The 24553-nt window shown below is 29.5% G+C and overlaps 1 protein-coding gene across 1 annotated transcript; it reads right to left on the reverse strand.

The window, feature by feature from the left end:
• Positions 1 to 22405: 22405 nt before the first annotated feature.
• LOC107449287 (uncharacterized) lies at positions 22406 to 24297 on the reverse strand. The gene has a single exon (XM_016064779.4). The coding sequence runs from the start codon at positions 23981 to 23983 to the stop codon at positions 23000 to 23002; it is 984 nt and encodes a 327-aa protein (XP_015920265.1). The 5' UTR covers positions 23984 to 24297; the 3' UTR covers positions 22406 to 22999.
• Positions 24298 to 24553: the final 256 nt, after the last annotated feature.

Here is a 24553-nt window from a genome sequence, read left to right on the forward strand (position 1 = left end):
ATCGTTTGGGAGGGTGTGCTGAAGATTAGAACAGAATGCGTCATTCCAACTTCTGTAATCCTTGCATTCCGCAATTAATAAGAACATTTTTTTTTAATTTTGAAAACCTCCTTCCTACGAAATTATACCCATTGTTTTTAACGGAGGGATGACAGGATTCGAATACTCGTGCAAAAATTTCTCACATCAAATTCGACTACAGGTGTGGGCCGATAGCACGAAATGATGAAGTAATTACTTTGTTCGATCACGTGTGAGCAGTGGACGGTAAAACTACATTTTCTGTGTAGTTAACTACAACTACTTTCTCTTTTTTTAAATGTAGCGACTACAAACTACTTTCGAAATGTAGTCGCTACTTTTAGAAGACAAATTTAACTGGAGAACTTAATTTTCACCAATATTTAAAATGATTTTGAATGAAAAAATAGGCTTGATTAAATAGGAGAAGATATTAAAAAGTTTTAACTCTTGTTTACATGAAGTTTTCTCTAAATTTATTCTAAATCACTTTTTACGAATTTGTTCTTTTAACTTTCAAACTCAGCTTTTCACAACAGTGATTTAAGAAATGCTATATAATTAGCAAATATTTGTGATTGTTTTTTATATCCTCCAAGAAATAAAGTACAGTGCCAAAAGCAAAAAAGCAGATCACCCTGAATAACTTTTGATCTAATGATCAGTTCTTCACGTTCTAGGACTTAATCTTAATGGTTCATGTAGGTGACAGCAAATATGCTAATTAATTAATGTGGACGATATTTTAAGTTACGACATCAGACACAAAAAGTGTCCTGTGAGATCGAACTTTAAAAAAGTCAGATATTTAAAATTCGATTTATCAGGAGCAAATCGATCGATTTCGTACCGAATTTTCCGAGCATTAGACGTAGATCTTATTAACTCTCAACCACAGAGGCATTCTCATTGCGTATGTTGAAGAGAAGAATTTGCACCCATCAGATTCGAAACATTTTGCGTTTGAAACTTGTTTCCTGATTTAACTAACGTTAAAAGTAGTAGCCAGGAATCGCTACAAACGAATGTTTTTATATTATTTATTTATTTACTTTTTAAAAGTATCGCACTACTCACTATACTACTTCTTTTAAAACTACGGAAAAAAGTACCGACTGCAGTCATTTTGGTATTAGTAGTGCGCCACTTCCAAACACTGAGTATTAAAATTTGATGAAGAAAAAATCGTATTCGGTTGAGACAAAATGATTTGAAAATTCCGATCATGTGCATAGTATACATCAAAATGCATAGATTACCGCAAAAGCACGAAATCCGTTAATATGCGCATTTCCTAGGTAATCCGCAGTTTAACTGATTTGCGCCGCAATTTAATTTGCGTTTTAATGATTTCCGTTCAGTTAAAGTTCAAAAGTTGTTTTCCCTCATTCTATAAACTACAGTGTTGATTGTTTTCGATATCGTTCAATAAATCAATAATATTACGTTAATTTAACCGTACAGAAACATTGCTATTGTTCCAGAAAAGATCCTATTTTCAATTTAACGACAGTGTGGGTAAGGTACAGATTAACAAGGTAATTTTTAGGAAATGAAACAAATTTTTGGTACATTAACGAAACACTCTAATTAATGCGTAGAAAGACTGATTTCTACACTTCAGCGGTAACAGATTAAAAATGAATTTCGAAATTTTTAATCATATTTGTTCATTGCACATAAAAATGAACTCTTTTTTAATATTCTTTCGCTTTTCCGCTTTACAGGTGTACAGCGGCAAGTTATCCCAAAATTGGATGTTTTTTGGAAATTGTGACCCTAATTAGGTTACTTCTCTTAAAGGATTTACGAAAATCAGTTCTTTTTCGCAACTTTTTACTAAGAATTTTTTTAAAAAAAACTGTTTAAATGTTGTTCCTTTTTATATTGCAAGTTTAAATAAAAAAATTCTTTACTGTACTAGCACTCCTATGCGTTCGTTTTAAGTTGAGAGATGATGGGGGGTACTTGCAAATGACGTAGTGTGGATGTGTCGATCCTGATGGGTTGTTGAAACGTGGCATTTACGTTAGCAACTGTTCTTTTCATTCTATTTCGAGCAACAGTTCTTTCTATTCAAACCCGTTAAGTATCAATTCTCATAAGTGACACATTCTAAATTCTTTCACAAAGATTCTTTCACAAAGATTCTTTCTCAAAGATTTCAATTCTTTCACTATATATTTACACAGAGACTTAATACAAAAACAGGCACGAAACCACGTGGAATGTAAACAAACTATGTATCGAAGTTGCCAGGTACGCAAAACAAAAATGTATCGCAGTTACAGCAAAATACGTAAACAAATAATAAATCTGAATTAAGTAAGAGAAGTAGAGGAGAAAGAATTATGTTTCAACTCATTCGATGCGGCTTTTTATTTAATTAACTAACATTCTAACTTATGTAGAGAAACTTAGCTCATTTAATGCGCCATTTTGACTGATAAAGATTAGCTGGCGCTGACGTCATAGGTCACATGTGTGGATATGCGAGGTCTTCTTCCTTTTGATGTGCAAGTACCCAATAGTTAATTCATTCGGAATAAAATTCTGTTGGACAAATATAATATGCTGGATAATGGGAAAAAAAGTTTTAAGAGGAAAAAGCTCTATTCCTAAACGTAATTAGTAAAATTTTATTTTGAATTTTATAAAACTTCATAGCTTACTCTGCAAATAATTTCAGCGTATTTCAACAAATAAAAATGTTTTAACTTCTTAATACCGAAATGGTGCAGTGAAACGACATGCAGTGTAAAAACTGTAGTGTTATGTCTCATCGAACGCGGTGTTGAACAACCCAAAAAGTTAAGTGAAGGAACTTCTTATTCACACAAAATCAAGCGTTTATTTGCGCGAATGAAGGGGTGAAATTTAAATCTAAGCACTTAAGATGGACTAATCTGAGATCTAAACCTCAGGCTTTCACACCATGCGAGAATTATTTTCTCTGCCAAAATCACTACTGTCGGCGGGCTTTGAATATCAAAAATTCAGGAAACTCCAAGTAGAATATTGTGAGCAGTTTGTTTACCACCTGAAATGAGTTGGCGAGATTTTGTTGCCATTTTTAATATTCATCCAAAAGAACAAAAATTCACCGTTAATTATATATGCATGTTTTTAGTTGTGTAACAAGGAAAATAGACGCCCGGTGGCTGAGTGGCAGTGTTTCGCGCTCCCGTGCCGCAGGTCCTGGGTTCGATCGGCTGAGATGGGCACAGTAGGCCTCGGCCCTCTACGGGCTGTCGCGCCACAGAGTTTAGTTCTAAATATGGAAAATAACATTTTTCTTTTTAAATCTCCGAAAACTGCATCAACCGATTTTATAATGTGCAATTTCTATCTGCTCTGTGCTCTGCAGAGGGTCAATTTACAGACTAACTTTATTTTTAGAATTAGTGTATATTTCTTCCTTTACACGGTACTGTAAAAATAACTTTACTGACTCTTATGTGTATCATACTTTACTGTTAATATAAGTTTTACTGTTATTGAATTACAAAAATGGTAGCTACTACTATTTTTGAGTAAGTAATTAAAGAGTCAGTAAAGTTATTTTTACAATGCAATATAAAGTAAAAATCATTCTTCATATAAAATTAGCTCGTAAATCAAACATACGCGTAACAGAGAGAGAATGTTCGAATTAGACTTAACAGAACAGTAACGGATGGAAATTACACATTATAAATCAGTTAAAACAGTTTTCAGAGATTTAAAAATTTAAATATAATTATCATTTTACACAACTAAAAACATACATGCATGTTTAGGGCGATTTTTTTTGTTGATGAATTATATTGTTCAAAATAACTACAAAACCCACCAGTTCATTCCAATCGTGCGATTGTAAACAAAAAATTATCGATCATCTGTTCGTCTAAATTCTAAAAAAAAAAAGAAAAAAAAGAAAAGTAACGCCAAGATTGTCAAAAAGAATTTGTTATTGGAGTAAAAACATTCGAATTTGGTATAATCATTTATTCTCATTAAGATACAAAAGCGTGTATGAACATTGGATTTGTTATTAACTTGAAGTAAAACACTAACTTAGAGTTTTTCAACACAAAGTTCGTATAGATATCAAACCAACCATTAGATATATCGGGTAAATATTAGACCACAATTAGATATATTGGACAGATGTTAGACCACAATTAGATACATCGTATAGGTATTAGACCACCATTAGATATATCTGCTAGGTATTAGACCACAATTAGATATATCTGATAGGTATTCAACACTGCGTAAACTTAAGTGAATAGACCATACTATTCAATACTATAAGATAAAAATTGTTAATTGCTATAGTGTCTAAGAAAAGATATAGGATGGCTAAGGGGTCGTTCAAATATTACTTAACCATACTTTTGGCAATTTTGTGCACCCCAAATTATCAGCAAAAATGAGCGAATCATAAAAACTCCTCTCATGCTTACATAAGAAATTCGCAGTCATCCCCTGCCTTTTTGCTTTAACTTTTATTGTAATAATCTTATTTTAAGAGTTTTAGGTTTAAATTTAAATAAATATGTAACTCAGCATAAGACATCATTTACGTTTCAATTTATTTCATAAAGTTTTGAAACTTCTTGAAAAAAAAAATTTAAAAAATTTTCTTTCCTCGAATTCAATTGCTGTTTCAAATCTAAAGTTACTCCACGTGTTGTTGTTTTTAAAATTTTTTAGCTAGATATTTTTCACGTTTAAAAAAATTTAAAAATAACTGGGTTTTTATTTAAAAAAAAAAGAAACACTATTGCAAAAAAGAAGACTAATTTTAAGACGCAATGCGAAAATAGGGATATTTTCGTTGTGCAAAAATAAATAATTAAATTTATAAAAAAGGAACTCACCAAAGCTGGCACCAAAAATTTTTTTGCTAAGATTTTATATTTATTTCTACCGATGGTAAGTAATAAAAAATAAATAAATAATAAAACGGGAAATGACCGATTGTGGGGATCAGAATAGATGAAAGGGTTGTCCCTATCAATTTTCGCATCAACACTATTTAAACAAAGGTCTCGGTTCGAGTCACCGCTACTGCCCCCGAGAACAGTGATCTATTGTGACTAACAGGTATATAATTTACCTGTTACTTATCGCATAAATCATTCACCTTCTCATATTAAACTTCTGACTCTACACTCAATTTCAGGTTGAAGCGTTTAATTATTTTCATTATTGTTATTATTTATCCTTATAATTTCATTTCAATGCATAATAATTGGCATTTATGGAGATGGACGGCCATTGTTACTAGAATTCTATTTGTGCCTGCTATGGTATTATTTATTTATATATTTTTTTATTCTGTATGCGAGTGCAATAATCAACGGCTACACAGCTATTCTGGAAATTTGAGCGAATAGACTCTGAGTAATTAGAAAAAATTGGTTGAATAACTTTACTAAAACTAGAATTTTTAATTAAACAGATTAAATGCCACTGCTAATAAAAATATTATCCACTTATCTATGAGAAATTACATATGAACTTAACAGCCACATTTTTTGTGAGAAATAGACAAATTACAGATAAACTTCAAAGTCATATTTTTTTTAATAATAATTCAATGTAACTATAGGTTAACTTTTCATAATTTATATATATAAGGGCTCGCTCTAAGGATTTCAAATTATTAACCAGTAAATTTGTCAAGTATCAAAAGTATTTGCCAATTTTCGAAAGTCTTCGCCAAATGCAAATCTTAACAATTTGAATGGTTAATTTCCCCCCTCCCCATAGAATACTATTTTACGGTAGTTTGTTTCAAGCTTATATTATTCATGCTCAATTCTAATTGGTTAAGCGGCACATCTACCAAAAATTACTGTAATCGAATAAAAATTACGGATTTGCTTAGAAAATTCATTTTGGCGTAATTTTGAGGATCGAGTAAAACATATATTTTTCTTTCCAGTGGGAAGAATCATTCACCAAAACACAATTTCATTCGGCAAATTTACGATTTTATCGCAATTGGCGAGCTGGCGAATACTTAGCGCAGACCACGTATACATAAAATAATAGAAAAATTGCAAATCACATTTTCTGTAAGAAAATCTGTATAAAATTGTGTAGAAACTTCACATTCAAATTTCTGACAGATTTATATGAAATCCTAAATATTACTTCCTTATTTTTTATACAAGAATTATATAAAAATATGAATTAGCTTTGTTGTCATATTTTCTGAAAAAATATAACGAAATATAACGAAATAATATTTCAGTCATTCCTTTTTTAAGAATTATACTAAATTATAGATAAATCTCACAGTAATATTTCCTATTAGTTAAAGCTTTACTTATATTTTCTAAAAGAATCGTATAATAAGTTTTATAAAAATTTCATAGTCATATTTTCGATAAGAATTGTAAAAAAATTGCAGATAAACTTCATTCATATTTTCTTTTAGAATTATGCAAAATTATAAATTACTCATTGATATTTTCTAAAAAAACACATCAAAATTGCAAAAAAAAATCCCAGTCATATGTTCTTCAAACATGTATAATATGTTTTATAAATAAACTTCTTAGAGATATTTTCAATTAAGAAAATAAACTTAACATGCTTTTTAAAAGAATTATATATGAGGTTGTTGATAATTTTTTAAAGAGGTCATGCTTTTTATAAAAACTATATAAAATTGCAGATAAACTTCATAGTCATATTTTCTCTAAGAAATGCCAAGCTTTTGGATTATTTTAACATTCACGCTTTCGAGAAGGAATATATAAAATTAAAAATAAATGTCTTAAAAATTTTATTTAAGAATTTGTAAAAATATAATAAGTAAATATTGATATCTTTATAAATTTCTGAAATGAAATTATTCATATCCTTAAAGACTGCCTTTGTTTGCTTAATTTTTAATTATAAAAAGATATAAAATATGATAATAAAGTTTGTTCAGGTTTTGAGCATTAAAATGTTGCATCATTTACAGATGTTTGTTGTAAAATAATTTGTAAACTAAAAAGTGTCAGGGTATATTTTATTTTAATAAGAATCCATGTTGAGAGAGAAATAAAATAAATTTTTACACAAAGCATTTTATGTAAAACCATTATATTTTTGGAATCATCTTCTAAAAATCAATTTTAAATTTTTACTTTGAAATAAAATAAGGTATAGAAAAAGCTTCACCAAGAATACCAGTTTCAGCGAAGATGTATATATTTGCTGAAGCAGGTTTTTCAAAGGCTGCACATCTTATAAAATAAAGCATTTTTCGTGAATAATAGACTTCTTTTATTTTATTTTATAACCGGTGTTAAGCAGTCGACCCAATTTTTAGTTTCCGGTAATCATTTGTTCAACTCCGTAGCCTTATAATTTTTTAACCCCATCCAGATGGCAAATAAACTGGAAAAAGCATTCGGACAAACTAGATTCGAGAAGAACTATTTGATGCAACTACCCAGTATTTACGTTGCAGAAGAGGAAAACTACAAAACACTGCAACGGTTAGCCGGACGGCAAGGAGATTCAAACCCATGATCCGTCCATCATTGAGGATACTTTACGTCACTGCAATCCGGGAACAGAATTCATATCTTCCAACCATCGCTGAGATTCGAATTTGGTTACTGTTGATAAATGTGTAACAATTGTTAAAAAGAGTAACACAAAAGCTTGAACCACACAGAGATTAAAAAAAAAAAAAAAACTGGTTAAAACTACCTGAATATGATAAAATTTACCGAGTTTTTGTCTCTATAGGAACAACAAAAAACTCGGTAAGTTTTAAAGGAGCGCTTTGTTAATGATTTTGTTAAAATTAACAATGAAATATGGTTTTAAAATGGTGCTGAAATTTGATGAATTTATCATGATACCTTAAAGAGCACGGGTTAAAAGCCCTTTATTTGGTTAAGTTTACTTTTCAGTTTCGTACTTTTAACTAAATGTGTAGTAATAAGAACTATAATTTTGAAAACCAGAATTTTCGGCAAACTGTTAATCATATGAACAGAATAATTACCAAATGAATGATTAAAATAACGTATAATTTGGTTTTCTATACCAAAATTATGATTTTGATTTAGTTATTGTTTTTCTTCCTGAAATGTCATTACTATATACTTTCCTCGTGAATGATTGTTAGATTCAGATTTATTCACCTTCAGCTTGTATTATTTATCTCTATGATGAATGTTATTTATCGTTTCCATGTTATTCGTCTCCATGTTATTCATCTCTTATGTTATTCATCTCTATGATGAATATGGAAATAACGCAAATTGAAGAAAAGTATGCGTTTTAGCGAAAACGATTAGAGAAAAAATAAAAATACTCTAATAATAATGAAAAAAAAACAATAACGGAAAGGAAAAACACTCCCCCCCCCTAATTAATTAGCTCAAAACCTGATGTTCTGATCGAGCTTGAAATGCGAATAATCTTTTGAAAAAGTTCGAAATTTAAATAATTTTGAGGTGTTTCTTCCAAATTAAGTTAAATTGTTTTTCACAAGATCACTAAAATGTTCTCATGACCAGTTATTTACTGATATTGAATCACGATAAAATAATAGCATAATAATTATTATTCATTATTCGTTACATCATATTTATTAAATATTATTATTCTCATTATTTATTACTAGTCATCATTTAATATTTATTTATTATTATTTATTCCTAATTATGACTCATTAAGTATTAATCATTGACAATCAATTGTTATTATTTAATTTAAATCATTATTATTCGAGCTGAAATTAAATGTTCCTTCTAATAAGCAATCGTGAACAAACATGTTTATCCATGACTTAATTGTAGATTCTCTTCACAATTTATTCGAGATAATCCATCATTTTGTGAGTTAAATCAATTGGCATTTGATTGCGTGATAAGATTGTGGAAACACATTGTGGACGCCCATACATAGGAAAAATCAGTATGCATGTCAACCCACTGGATTCTGCTCGGCCATTGTAGGATCTAAGCAAATAAATGGGCGTCACGATTACGACGTTCTCTCTCACGATATACATAATACAATCTAAATTATCGTTAAAAAATATCTCTGTTTTTAAGCGTCAATGATTATAGCAGATGGTGACACCAACTGTTTATTAGTCTTAAATTAATAGCCAGCTTTCAATTGGAATAATGTGTTTACAATAAAAAATATTAATAGATTTAGTATACTATTTGTGAATTAAGCGTTGCATTCGATTTCGCAGCAATCACAAGTAAACTTACAGGACTAAAGATTGCAAATGTCTGGACAAATACAATTATAATAAAAATGGTAGTTGTTGATTAAAGTCATGGATTCAAACAAATGGAATATGAAGGTGAATATTGTATTCGAGCTAGTAATGTTTGATTTTTAAGGCAAAGATTCGTCTGCAAGTGGTTAAATGTCTCCAAAAAAATTCAATTCTAAGGGAAAAAATTTTTTCCTAATAAAGATAAAAAAAGAAAAATAACGAAACAAAAATAAATAATTGTTTGGATTCGAAAAATCAAATAGCAAAACATGTTTTTTAATCGTAAAAAAATTTACAAAACGAAACTCTAAAAACAGTCTAATATCTAGAAATTCAATTCTATTAAAAAAAATTAATTTGGAATATTTTTATGGAAATGTAATCAATTATTAAAACATCTGCATTTAGGTTGATTTGTAATGATAAAATACTGATTTGAACTGATTCCTAAGCAGCAATCCAATATTGTTCTGAGTAGTTTTAAACATTTTACTGACTTCTAATCTCACTGTTAAAACAGTAGTGAGGAATTTAGTGTTGAAAAAGTCTAAAAACTGTGCGTTTTTTCAAGCTAATCGAACTTTCATACCCACTTTAAAAGAATGTAGTAAAATCTAAACTCCAATAAATGATAAAACTCACTTCATTTGTTTTTTATTTTATAACAGCCGTTGATCAGCCGACACAATTTCTTGGGTTTACGACTACTAACGCTCAACTCTAATTGTACGTCAGCACTGTGGTCGGTGCAAGCCGGATGCGGAATTCGTATCGACCAGCCATCACCGGGATTCGAACTCGTTTCAGCTCACTAGAAGGCGACCGCTCTATCCCTGAGCCATCACGGCTTGAACAATGTTGAACAATGTTTATCATTTTTTTTTTTTTTTTTTTTTGAAAATGAACTAAAATCGGAAGTTTTGAATAGTGCATTTAAGTTTTGGTATTAAATGATGACTTTTGAAGCTCTTTATAAGTGCATAGTTCATCCAAGTGACTTTTCGAACGTGCTTTTGAAAGACTATAGGGTTCACGTGCTTCTTAAAATCTCGATATTACAGCGACTCGCGAATTTCGAATCTTGCAAATAATCACTTTTAACCTACTTTTTTGCTTCGATTTTATCGTAAATCCAAGCTATTTTTCCATCGTTTTTTCGGCAATACGCATTTCCACCTATTTTTGAAAATCCCGATATTTTTAGTACGAATTAATAAGACTCTTGAATCTTGCATTTCCAATGGGCTCTTTATTTACGCCGATTTCATCCCAAATCAAAGAGGTTTTTTTTCTTCTCTCTTTTCTTCAACAGTAATTGCTACTCTTTTCTACTTCAAAAATCCTGACAGCCGTGATGGCTCAGGGGATAGAGCGTTTGCCGTCTACTGAGGTGATCCGGGTTCGAATACCAGCGATGGCTGATCGAAACGAATTCAGCACCCGGCTTGCACCGACCACAATGCTGACGTAAAATATCCTCAAGTGGTAGACGGATCATGGATTATAGTCCCCTTGCCGTTAGGCTGCTTTTACCGTGGGATGTTTTCGTTGTTTTCCTTTCCACGTAACGCAAATGTATGTTAGTTAAATCAAAAACTCCTCTACGAAGGCAAATTTCCTCCACTACTTGATCCGAAGTTCCCTTGTCTTCTAGATTGAGTTCAAAATGACAAGGTTAAGAAGTTGAACATTAGTAGTCGTATACCCAAAAAATTGGATCGGCTGTTCAACGATGGTTTATAAAATGAAATGAAAATCCCGAGGATTCAAAAATTCTGATATTTTTAATCCGAATCTGGAATTTGAATCAGACATTTTAATCATCACCGTTTGACTTGTTTCATGCTCACTCCATCTTATTTCAAATTCCCCCTTGAATTTCGATATTTTTAATAAAATATTATTACAAATCATGAAATTTGAATGTGAAATTAAAGCTGCTTCTTGTATTTGAATTTCGTTTCTAATTTTTTGTTTCTTCAAAAACTGTTCTAAGATTTAATATTTATAAAATCTCTTATAATTCACTCAATATACATATCCTAAAGTTAAAACTACACTGAACTGAATTCTAACTGAATGTTGAATCCTATTCTGAGCTGTAATACGCTTGTTGTCCTTAAAATCATTTTAAACTCCTTATAATTTCTTTAATTAAAATATTTAATTTGAATTTATGCTGCTCCATAAAATATTTATTTTTAATTTTTTACTCAAGTTGAATTAATTTAATTTAAAATGCACTTTTGTTTAACGTGAAATATATTACTAAGTTGACTGATAAAAAAATAGAAAGAAAAAAGAATTAGGGTAATAAAAATGCTAAAATAATTAAATTCATGCAAATATGTTACTAATAATTGACTGATAAAAAGAATTGTGTCTGAAGTACTGTTGTTTACATAAAAATTGTCATAACATGTCAAAATACTTAGGAATAAATACTTGTCAAAACAATACGCAGTTCTTCATGCAGAAAGGTTGTGCACTCTTAATTATTTTTCCTCTTACATTTTTTAATTTATTTTACAAATGAAATAACTCTTTAAAATTTGAATATAATTATTGTAAGATTGTCAGTTATTTTCTCAGATTAAGTCAAATTTAACTTTAATGTGGTAAGTCGTTAAGTGTATACAATGTTCCAATTTAGTATTTTTTAGTATTTTTATTAATTAATTTCAATATAATTTAAAATTAAAATACATAAATTAAAATCCGCAAAATATATGAATTAAAATATATAAAATACATAAATTAAGATATATATAAATTAAAATATATATAAATTAAATTATATAAATTAAAATATATAAATTAAAATATATAAATTAAAATATATAAATTAAAATAAAATGAATGATTATACATAACCAAATGTCTCTTCATGGTGTTCGTTTCAGATTATAATTTTTAAAGAATTGTGTTAGTCTTGGATAGGACACATTTTTTAAATCTTGCAGGGGAGCTATATGTGCGCTGTTGAACCAAACGTATTTAAACCATTCCTTTGGTAGTTTTTCCATTTATATGGTAATGTTTTACTGGCAATTCTATTTTTAAAAAAAGTTTGTTCCTATTACCACACATTTAGCAAAAAGTACAAAATTGAAAAGTAAATTTAAGAGAATAAATAATTTTTTATGCTTTGCTCTAAAGTATCATTATAAAATTATCCATTTTTAACACATTTACTAAATTTTATGACACATTTCAAAATCATATTTTAATGTTTATTTTACCGAAACCATGACGAAAAACCCTTCGGTAAAAATGATTTACCTGTTTAATGTTCTCATAGAGCCAGAAACATAGTAATATATTTAATATATTTAATAATTTTTAACATATTCCAGAAGTTTGGTCGTAAATTTTCTCAGCATATATTTCAAATGAATTTTCAAAATTGCTATAACTAACTATTCTATTCATCTAAATTTATTAGGAAAAAAATAACCTTATGGTTGAAATGTAGCGTAGTAATAAGCGTAGGAATCTGAATTATTTTTTATATCGTAGATTGTTTACAGCCAATCAGAAACGATATTATAGATACAATACTTAGCTGAAACGATATTTTTTTTTAAATCATTATGAAAAAATTCCTTTGGATAGATTTAACTGTATTTTCCATATCCAAAAGTTTACAAAAAATTTCAAATTTAAATTCAACAAATCAAGTTAAAGCAAAAATTCAGTTCTTACATATAGTATTAACGTTCAAAATTCGATCAAATTGAAAAATATATGAATTTTTTTGAAAATAAATCCAGCTCACATTTATATTATAAATAAAGCTTGTGTATAGGCATAAATTAAAAGGAAATTGGGAAATATGTTACATCTATAAATACATGTTACCATAAAGCATCAATGCCTTTATAATATTTTTTTTTCCTTACAGTCTTAATTGATTCAGGATTCTTATGATTTTCGAAATAGAATTTTGACGGAATTTCACTACTCATAGGTCTTAAAACCAATTCCATTTGAAAAATAATTACAGTACATTCTCAATATACCGAACTTCAATATCTCGAAAACCTATAGTTATGTCAAAGAAATATTTTCCCCCTTGACATTATATATCTACCTAATGTTAATTGGAATTCCTATGTCAAAGAGTTTCTTCTCCAAACCTCGTTATGACGAATATTTTTCGAAATAGAAAATGAATTTTTTCGGATAATTCCCAATTCACGTTTATTAAACTGATTCTTTTCTATTTAATGCGTAATTATTTTTGTCTTACTTTTAAAAATTATCATCGGTGTATTTAGACATTCTATATACACAATTATTATTCTTATGTTTCATGACTCTACTTTTTTTTTAGAGTAATATTTTAGAATAAATTTTTCTACTTTTTAGAACATATTTAGCTTTAAACTTGATATTTGAAGAACTCGTTATCTCAAAATTTTTTCCGTGTCCCTTCAACTTTGAGATAACGAGAGTATGCTATATAATAAAGATAGTATGCTATAAATAATATATATAATAAAGATAATTCTTTTAATATGACTTTAAAAATTTATTTAGAAAATATTCCATACGTCTTAAAAGATTAAATTACAAGAAGGATTACAATTTTGAGTTTATTAGTGTGATAAAATAGATATGCATATTTTGATATGGATGCGTGCCGGTTATTTATTACAGTCACAAAAGAACATATTATATTCAATTAGAAATTTTATATAATATTCATTCCAATAATCTAAAATTTACATTTTTATATTTATATCTATTTGTTACAAAATTCTATTTGTTAATCTATTTGCTGCAAAAGTCTGCTAGTTAATTCATCTGTTAACCTCTTTGTCACAAAAGGCTTGTTTGTTAACCTATTGTTTGCGAAAGCCTATTTGTTGCAAAAGCCTGTTTGTTAACCTATTTGCTGCAAAAGTCTGTTTGTGAACCCGTTTGTTCCTAAAGCTTATTGAATTATCAATTTTCTGCGAAAGTCATTAATAGTTTACCTATATGGTCTGTTTTTAACTCACAAAGGGATGTACGAAGGCTATCTTTACTATTTTAACGATTCATTATAACGCAAATACACAATAGAAGAGCGTAAAAAAAATTTCGGACAACTTAAGGTTTATATAATTTTATTTAATAACACTCTTAGACAAATTTAACTTATTTAAACTTTCAACATACGATTTAGATCGGTGGTAGGTTACAAAGGTTCTGCTCTCTTATGTAACCTTACAGCTCAAAATTTAGTTTTGTGGAAAGCAGAAAGATTTCATACAATTCATTTCAAGATTCAAAGATTTCATACAAGAGGGGGAGGGGCAATTACCTCGCCCCTCCCCCTCTTTCTCCGTCTTTTTATTTTTATTTTTTATTAATGGTAGGATGATGAAGTATGTACGGTTGAAATAAATATTTCGTTAAGTTCCTTTAGGGATCTGACTAGTGCAACAGTAGTAGTTAAGTGTAAATTTAGAATTCCTGTAGACCTAGCTTTCTAAAAATACTTTACATTTGTTTGTACTCCAATTATTTACATGGCAGTTTTTGTACAAGGTGATAAAAGTGAATAGACTAGTGGTTTTAAGTCTTCAAATGTGTTTATCTCAAAATTAGGCATTTTTACATTTTGCACAATCTTAAGCACCGATATCTCATATTGTTTTTAAAATAATGATCTACAATTTTTCATGAGTGTTTATGATTATAGCACACATGTTTTAAACTATAGACTAAGAGAAAAAAAAAAACAGAATTTCATTTTTTTTATGCTTGTTTTTTCGTAAGAAAACGGGCGGATATTTTTAAATATTTGTATTTCTTACTACATTGCTCCACAACTCAGTAGTATATGCACTTAAGATAATAGTTCAAAACATAGTTGATAACCTTTTAGATGAAGTCCTCAAAAGATTTTTCGTTTTGTTAGATAGAATTTTTTTTAAAATTGTTTAGCGTACATGCAAGAATATGCCTAATTTTTACTTAAAAATGATCATTTAAAAAAATGAAATAAATTAACTACAGTTTTTTTTTGTTGCTAGTTTTATAAGTTTTACACATAGTAAAACGTATAAACAAGTTTTTTAAAATTTTATATTAATATTTAGAAAAAAGTTGTCGAAACTAGTCGAATACTTTAATTCAGCATTAAGAGAATGTAATGAAGAAATAGCGGTAAACTTGGTTTGAAGATGGCATACAAAGTCATCTTTAAAAGATTTTAAGTGTCTTGAAATAGTTTATTTCTAAAGAAAGTTGATGCAAGTATTGCAGCTGAGACTAGCAATGTACAATAAAAAAAAATGTGTTTAAAATAGAAAACAAAAGCAAATATCGAGTGAGGATTTTTTTCCTTCACAAAATTAAAATATTATTTGCTGTAAATAAAAGTTATTAATTGTAATAGTCTAAAATTAGAATACTGCATTAGAACTGTATTAGAATACTACATTAGAATACTACAACATAAGTCAAAGTTAAAGTGACAAACCAAGGAAATGACTTCAAAATTGTCAAAAATATTCCTAATTAATCATAGTTAAACGGTTCGTTTAGATTCTTTCAAGTTTTACCAGCATTATTTTATTATTTTTATGTAAGGGAGTTTTAATAATTACATTTTATTGAAATATAAGTTTTCGTAAAACATAAAACTGTCTAAAACGGAATTTTCGTTTGGTGGCGATCAAAATCTTTAAGTTCTACAGCATCATTTTATTTTATTTTCTCACCAACAGCAGCAGACCCGATTTCGACTTTACGACTGCCAATGTTCGAATCCGTAACCTTGTAATTTGGAACCCTATCCAGAAGACAAGGGAACTCCTAGATCAAGCATCGGGATAAACTAGCCTACGTGCAAACGTTTTGATGGAACTAACCCGCCTTTGCGTTACATAGAGAAAAAAACCATGAAAACATCTTACGCTTAACCCAACTGCAAGGAGACTCTAACTCATGATTCGTCTACTACTGAGGGTATTTTATGTCGGCACTGTAGTTGGTTCGACCCGTGTGTGGAATTCATATCGATTAGCCATCGATGTGATTCGAACCCGGGACACCTCTGTGGGAGGCGAGTACTCTAGCCTCTGAGTCACCACGGCTCCTGTAGTGTCATTTATCGAAACTCAAACTAATAACAACAACAACAAAATTTTTTAGTTACTATCATTTACAACCAAAGAATGTGAGCCGTCATTATATGATCGATGTAACAGCTGGTTTTTGTAATTGTATTGATTGTAACAGAAATATGTTATCATCAGAACCGATAAAGCTTGGGTAAAAACGCATATATTTTGAACTCACTGTGCATAAAAAATATCAAAATTGAAAAATGCTGTTTAAAAATTAGTGAAAAAAGGCACGACTATTAAATAATGTTGACTTTTATTAATTGTTGGAGTTCATTTTAAGTATTTATATAAATTACAACTTAAGTTAAAAAAAATGTTTTATGGCCAAAGCAATTTTTTTATCAACCATAACCACCTAGGTGCACTTTTCATATTTTCATTTCCAGTTCCATTTTAAAGATTTATTTGGATTTCGTTTTACATTAATATTTAGTTGAGTTTTATTTAAAATTTCTTATTATCAATCACATGAAATATATTTGAAAGATAAATTATACAATAAATAAAGGAAGGTGCATTTTTTAATAAAAAGAAACAAGCCCGCAACTTAAATTGATAATAAGCCGTAACATAACCGTAGAAGTTAGAAAACTATGTGAGGAATTTTAAGACCTTTAAACAAAATAAACTAATACTACTTCTAAGCGAACCAAACAAATAAAAATAGAAGTTATACTATTGATTATACTTTGAGCTAATGAAAATAGATCTTACTAACAATAATTCTCGAAAATTGCACTCGATAAAAGTATTTTTTGCAATTTAAGAATGTAAGAAAAGGAAACTTTCGACATTTACGTGAAATCTTTTGCATAAAACTTTATATGAATTCCACTTATATTTATTATGCGGACATTAAAATACAAGTGTTGATGTACTATATTAAAATACACGAATTTTTTAAATATTTTTCTTAAAAAATAAAGCTATTTATTTAAGAAAAAAAAAATTTGGTTGGGTTCATATTATTTTGAACAAAGCAATAAAATGGAAAATAACTTTGAAGTACAGAATTTATGTGTATCATTTGATCAAATTCGATGTCGTTATTCTGAATAGTCGTAAAATTTTCAAACTTTTTTGCGTGTGTGTATGTTACTGTTTACGTTCCATAGCCGTCATATTACATACAGCTAATCTGAAGATTAACTGAACTGTTAATCCGCTAAAGTGCGAAATCAAGTGTCTTTTACTTTATCAGCTAATTTGTTGATTGTTTTTATTTAATTTTTTAGGTGCGTAAAAATAAATAAATGACATTAATTTCCTTAGTTGTAATTAGACAGTTTATTCTAGATGTCTTAAAGTTGAAGGGACGCTAAAAAAAATTTCGAGATAGCATGTTCAAAACTAAATATGTTCTAAAAAGTAAAAAAATATGTTCTGAAATAGTATTCTAAAAAGTTGAGTCATGAAACATAAGAATAACTACCATTAAATATGAATGTAAAGATAGTTGACAATGAGTCGCAATACGGCAATGATCATTTAATTTTTAAAGTACGACAAAAATAATGATGCATTCAATAGAAAAGAATGGATTTACAATAAACTTACATCGAGATGTGTGAAAAAAATTCCACTTTCTGACATAGCATAGTTTTGAGAAGAAGCTATTCGACACAGGAATTCCAATGAACATAAGGTGGATATATATAATGCCAAGGGGAAAATTATTTTTTTGACATGACATGCTTTTCGAGATATCGAGAGTATACTGTGTTTCAAACCGTTAGATTTCTGCATGCTAGTTTTCAATATGATTGATGATTCTATCAACTAACGCGTTGTCATCACTTAGATAGAGAAAAAATAAATAACTCTATGCGTACGTTTGCTGTTGTTTCAGCAAAAATCTTTCACTTAAACGAGTGCCTTGAAGATAATTTGAAAAATTTAACGGCTAACAACCCTAGTTTGCCTTTATAATCTGTAGAATAACTGATTGACGCATGTATATTTCGAATAACGAGAAGTGAATGATATTTCTATTTGATAATTATATCTGTTTTTATTAGTTCAAAACTTGATGGCTATTTTTTTTAAATTTATTTATTTATTATTTTTTTTTTATATTGTATTGGCTTGACGAATGCAGCACCCGGCTTGTCCCAACCACAGTGCTGTAGTAAAATATCCTCAGTGGTAGACGGATCATGAATTAGAGTCTCCTTGCCTTCAGACTAACCATGGAAGGCTTTCGTGGTTTTCCTCCCCATGTAACGCAAAAGCGGGTGAGTTCCATCAAAAAGTCCTCCGCGAAGGCAAATTTTTCTCAATACTTGATCCAGGAGTTCCCTTGTCTTCTGGATTAAATTTAAAATGACAAGAAGTTGAACATGAGTAGCCGTGAATCCAGAAAATTGGTTCGGCTGTTCAACGACTGTTATAAAATTAAAATAAGAGTAATTAGCTTTTTTTTTTAAACATGGTTTTAAATTTTTATTCTGTTAACTCCTTAACAAATTTATTTACTTACCTTATTTAGTTAAATTATTATATAAAAGAAAAATAACATCTGATTTTACGATTTGTTGTATAAATTTAATATTAAACTCATTAGAATGAAAAGATAAATGAGCATATTTTGTTAGTAATGCCTATCGCAGTCATTGGAAATGATTTGTACATTTGACTAAAACTTCGATATTAAATGACTCGTTAGTTTATTAGGTTCCATGTTTAACTAGTGTTATCGAACGTATTCTTCATTAATCTTCTAACTGTTTGATAGAATACGACAAGAAAGAAATAATCATCTTTATTCATTTTTTAATTAATTTATTAGCTCTTGAATACCTTTTATGTGCAAGTAAACTTATCTTAATTTATAAAAAAAAAAGTTTTAATTCAATCGTTGAATAACTAAACAAATATTATATAACTGAAAGATATTTGCCTTCCGCGGAAGACTTTTTAATGGACTTAAGCCGCAGTTGCGTTACATGTAGAGGGCAACCACGAAACCTCCCACGGTTAATCTGACGAACTTAAAAAAATAAGAAATTTAACAAGGAAAAATTATATTCTCATCATCAGCTCACGAAATTATATTCACAAAATAGAGCTTTCTAATATTGTATAGCCAAAGAATTGAAAGATGAACTGAAGAAAAAGAACAAAATCCCTAATTATTGTATTCACTAAAGTAATAAGGTTTATCTGATATTAGATAATGTAAACTAGATATTGTTTTAAAATTTTTCACGGAACCATTTCTTAGGTATTTTAATTTTTACGAGAATCAATTTTACACTTATTTTATAGAAAGATTTATATATTTCTTTTCAAACATGAAGTCAGTTTTTTCCTCGTAGAATCAGTATTTTTTTCTTCTTTAATATTTAAGTTTACTGCTAATAAAACTTACGAAAATGCGTGGAATTCTCTGAAAACGTTAAAGGCTTGAATAATAATTTAACATGCATAGATAGATTCATAACTTCCAGCGTGCTTATATAGGTTTTATGAAATACCAGCATGATTTTCTATCTCTACAAAATTATGGAATTGATTATAACAATTAATCGTGCTCGAAAATATGTGTTGCAATTTTTCTCAAAACTTTAACAATAAAGATTTAAAAAAATTTCAGTATCAAGTTTCGAATAAAGTTATTCAAAAATCACTATTATAGCTCTCATTCTTAGATTAAATTTAATTTTTAATATTACAGAAGCATCTTAGTTCTTAACATAATCAGAACCAATTTGATTCTCGTCGTTATTAGAACCGATTTCATTCTCAACATAATTTAAACCAAGATTTATTTTAAGGTTATTAAAACCAATGTCAGTCATAGTTATTCAAATAAATCTCGCTCATAATATTGTTAGATCAAATTTCCATCTTATCATTTTTTGAACCAATTTATGTTGAACTTTATTAGAACCAATTTATGTTTAACATTATTAAGATTAACTCTATCTTTTATATACATTTTTAAAACCAATATATTATTGAAAAAAATCAATTTCATTCTTACTATTATTCGAACGAGATTTGTCTTTTAGCGTTATTTAGATCAATTTCAATATTAGAATCGATTTCATTCTTTATACTTTTCAAACGAATTTCGTCTTATAATGTTGTTTAGACCAATTTCAATATTAGAATCAGTTTTATTCTTTATATTGTTTGAGCTAATTTTATTCTTCACTTTATATTTGAACCACTTTAATACTATAAGAAACAACTTCATTCGTTACATTATAAAAATCAATTTCATTCTTTACATCATTTGTACCAATTTTTTCACATTAATAAAATCAATGTTATTTTAAACACAATAGAACTCATTCGTTTTTAAGACATAATTTAAATCAAGTTTATTTTTAACATTATTATAATTTATTTCATTCTTAAGATTATTTAAATCCATTTCATAACTTCTTATTTTAAAAAAATTTCGTTCTTACATTTATTATAATTTAAGTCATAAATCGTTAGGATTTCATATGATTGAAACCAATTGAATCTATAAGATTATTAGGCCCAGTTGTTTTTAGTATGCTGAGCCCCTAAGAATTGTGTGAAAATCTGTGACAAAAAAATACAAATAAAATAATTAATCTATGATGCTTGTATGTTGTATAGATGTCACACCATTGTAAGAAATTTTACTGTTAAGAAAAAGATACTGATTAAAAAACAAAACGAAAAAAGTGTAGCTAAAAATGTAAAGAAAAATGTAATAAACGTATGGAGGTGGAAAAAATTATGTTGTTTTATGTACACGTTATGGTTGCAGGTAATGTTTGGTCAAGTCTGATTAAAATGATTCGGCTGTATTTCTCATCAATTATGTCAGCAAAAACGTTTATAATATAAGAAACTCTTATTATGTAATATATTACAATTATTAAATTTCTTAAAGTTTAATAAATAGTATAAACTGAAAATAATTTCTTCGTAGCTATTTTTAATAAACCTTCATTATACAATGTAAATTATTCTTTCTTTTAATAATTAGAAAAATAAGCAATTTAGAATTTTAAACTAATGAACAGTTGAATTACTCATTATTTATGCTTACAAAAACTTTTATAATAAAAGAAACTCTTATAATATAATATATAACAATTATTAAACTTTTTAAAGTTTAATAAACACTATAAGCCGTAAAGAATTTCCTCCTGGCTATTTAAATGGAATTTAATTATCATCATACACTGTAAATTATTCCTTCTTTTAATACTTAGAAAAATACGCAATTAAGAAGAATTTAAAACTAATGCTTCTTTCAGTTTAAAGACCTATTTAAAATATAATTCCAATTATGTCAATTCATGAAACAAATAATGAAAATAAGTAGTTCCGATAGCAATTGTTAATGTCTGTATATTTTGGTCACTAATAATATTTAATCCATTCAGCTATACTTAGTTTATGAAAATTACAGTAAATCTTTATTCATTCTAAAATTTAATATGTTAAAGTAAACATTAAACAATTTCGAAATAATTCATGTAAATAACTAATAACGTAACATATTGTAATTATAATGAAATAGCACAAAATAGTTAAACGAGACAAATACGGCTCTATTTTAAAAACTATTTATTACAATAAAATTTTGTAAAAAAATGCAGTTGAAGTTTTTAAAATAGTTTAAACTTAATCATATCACAGATTTAACTTATTTGCAATTGTATAAATATATATTAGGTAGGACAACGAATTCATTCCTATAATGATATTTTTAATCAACACACACTCTCCATATAATGAAGTGGTTGCCTCCCTACAACGAATTCCTACGTACGTCTTTTCGTCATTTTTAAAGAAAGTCGCAATTGAAAGTTAGAATTTTGAAATACCTTGAAACACAGACCAGGAAAAGGACATTCAATCCTCGCAAAGTACAGAACATTCCACAAACTCACCCTTTAGATTTAAATCCAAAAGACAGTTTTAAAAAATGTTAGAAAAATTTAATCCATATTAAAAGACGTGTTGGTTGTAAAACTTAGAGATTTTAGTTAATTACAAACAATATGGACTCAATTAAAAGCAAACGTTATGTTAATTAAAAAATTGTTTAATTTCAGAGATCTAGTTGTAATCTACAAAATGCCTGTTAACACATATTCACAGGGTTTGTCAAATTCATTGCACATAAAAAATAATGTCAGAAAACAAACAAAATAGTAATAGAAATAAAAGGGATTTTAACACTTACAGTATTCAATGTCGTACAGGGTGTTCAAAAAGACTAGCTTTTTTTTTTTATCAAATTGAAAATAAAAGTTTTTAAGGAGTTCAATCTGTAGAAGAAACATTAATCGTTCGCAAAGACATCCACTAAATCACTGAGCAAATCGTTGGATGAGTTTTGAATGAGTCTCAAAGCCATTGTTGTACTTAAATAAATTCAAAATAAATAATTGGCGAAACTTATTAAACTAAACAATGTTATTTGATATGATTATGAAAGCGTTCTAACCGACGCTGTCTTCACAGTCTAAATATGATTCCAACAGACAATAAAAACTAACAAATGTGATATGTTAACATTTACATACCCTTCTTTGCTTGGAAACGAAGGCTTCTCTCATCACAATTACAATGTTTGATTTTGTCACTAACAAAAAAAGTCACATATTTTTTTTAATTATAAGTCACCGTTTTCTGGGGGCTTTGATCTGCCGTAACAGGAGTAGAGTCCGAGCAACTGACTAGCGGGCAGTGAATGTCCGGGGGGTGTCGGGGCTTCACTTTGATTCTCTCTGGAAGATGCCGGATAAGACGAATGGCAGTCCGATACCCTTAGAAAGGGATTGAGAACAAGAGAACTTGTGGATGAAGTCACAACAGCTGATGGACCGTGCCTGGAAGATTCTCCCGGACTCTGTGGTACCGATGAACCCAGTCCGTAAGGTCCGGACGGACCACAACCACAGGGCATGAAATACGGTGAAACGGGAAGAGATAGACTGGAATAGAAAGATGCTGCAGCCGCCGCAGCAGCAGCCGGATTATAAGTAGGATATGGATTAGTGCTACTCAATGGTTTAAAAGGATGGAGCATGCTTCCATCGCTAGGAGTAGAAGATCCGGCAGATGAGAGCTTTCCATCCGGCTCGGTCCGGTCATCAGTGGGGGACAACCTCGACACGGTCGCCGTGGGTGCTGAGCTAGTAGCGGGTGCTGGGGCGCTGGCGAATATAGATTCAGATGAGGAGAAGGGGAGAAGCCCCGGCATTGGAAGTCCAGTCGAAGAAGGGGCAGCTTGAAAGAAACTCCTTGGAAAGTTCATACCCAAGTAATCTATGGGGTAAGGTAAAGGAGGAAATGGGTACCTGTCCTTCTTCATCAGGGTTTTAGGTTTTCTCCTGGGTTTGTATTTGTAATCGGGGTGTTCTTTCATGTGCAGCGCCCTGAGGCGTTTGGCCTCTTCTATGAAGGGCCGCTTTTCCTGTTCGGACAGATGCTTCCATTCTGTTCCGAGTCTTTTACTGATTTCTGAATTGTGCATCTTGGGATTCTCTAAAGCGATCTTCCTTCTTTGGGCCCTTGACCACACCATGAAGGCATTCATGGGCCTTTTCACGTGCAACTCGCCCGTTGCAGTCGCTCTCGTGGTGGACAGGCTCATGTCGGAGGGATCGGAAGCCTGTCTTTCCCACCACGCAGCCACTCTTCGAAACGCCACCTTCTCGTCTTCCTTAAACAACTCAATCTCGAACGCTTAAGTTTATTTAGTTTTTAATAAATGTAACTGCGTTGTCTTTTATAATTGGGCTGATTCAGAAATAAATCATAAACTATGCATCTGAAATGGCATCACTTTCGAAAGCATCGCGAGAGAAATTGGCACGTGTCGTTTCTTTCTTCTGGGCGACACTGGAAGAACGCATCGAATCAACCTGTTTAGACGGGAGACCCCACTTTATTAAACCACGTGCTTGTGAGGAATACGGCTGGAAGCGAAGTAAAAATCCTCCACCAATCAACGATCCTCTTACATGACGAATGGTGAAGGCGTGGCTTAAAGAAACGAAATGACGGTCTATTGGTTCAGAATATAAAAGGTGGAGTTTGAAGAATCAGGGAAACTTGAAAGTCCTCATTTGCCCATTCAGCCTGAAATTATCTCACATATGATTCGTTGCCTTTTCTCTAATTGAACTCTAAAGCATTTTTTTTTTTTATTTGTTTGAATAAA

This window comes from Parasteatoda tepidariorum, chromosome 8, assembly GCF_982258835.1.
Source record: "Parasteatoda tepidariorum strain Cologne lab strain chromosome 8, Ptep-v5.0, whole genome shotgun sequence".
In the NCBI taxonomy this organism is placed as follows: Eukaryota; Metazoa; Arthropoda; class Arachnida; order Araneae; family Theridiidae; genus Parasteatoda; species Parasteatoda tepidariorum.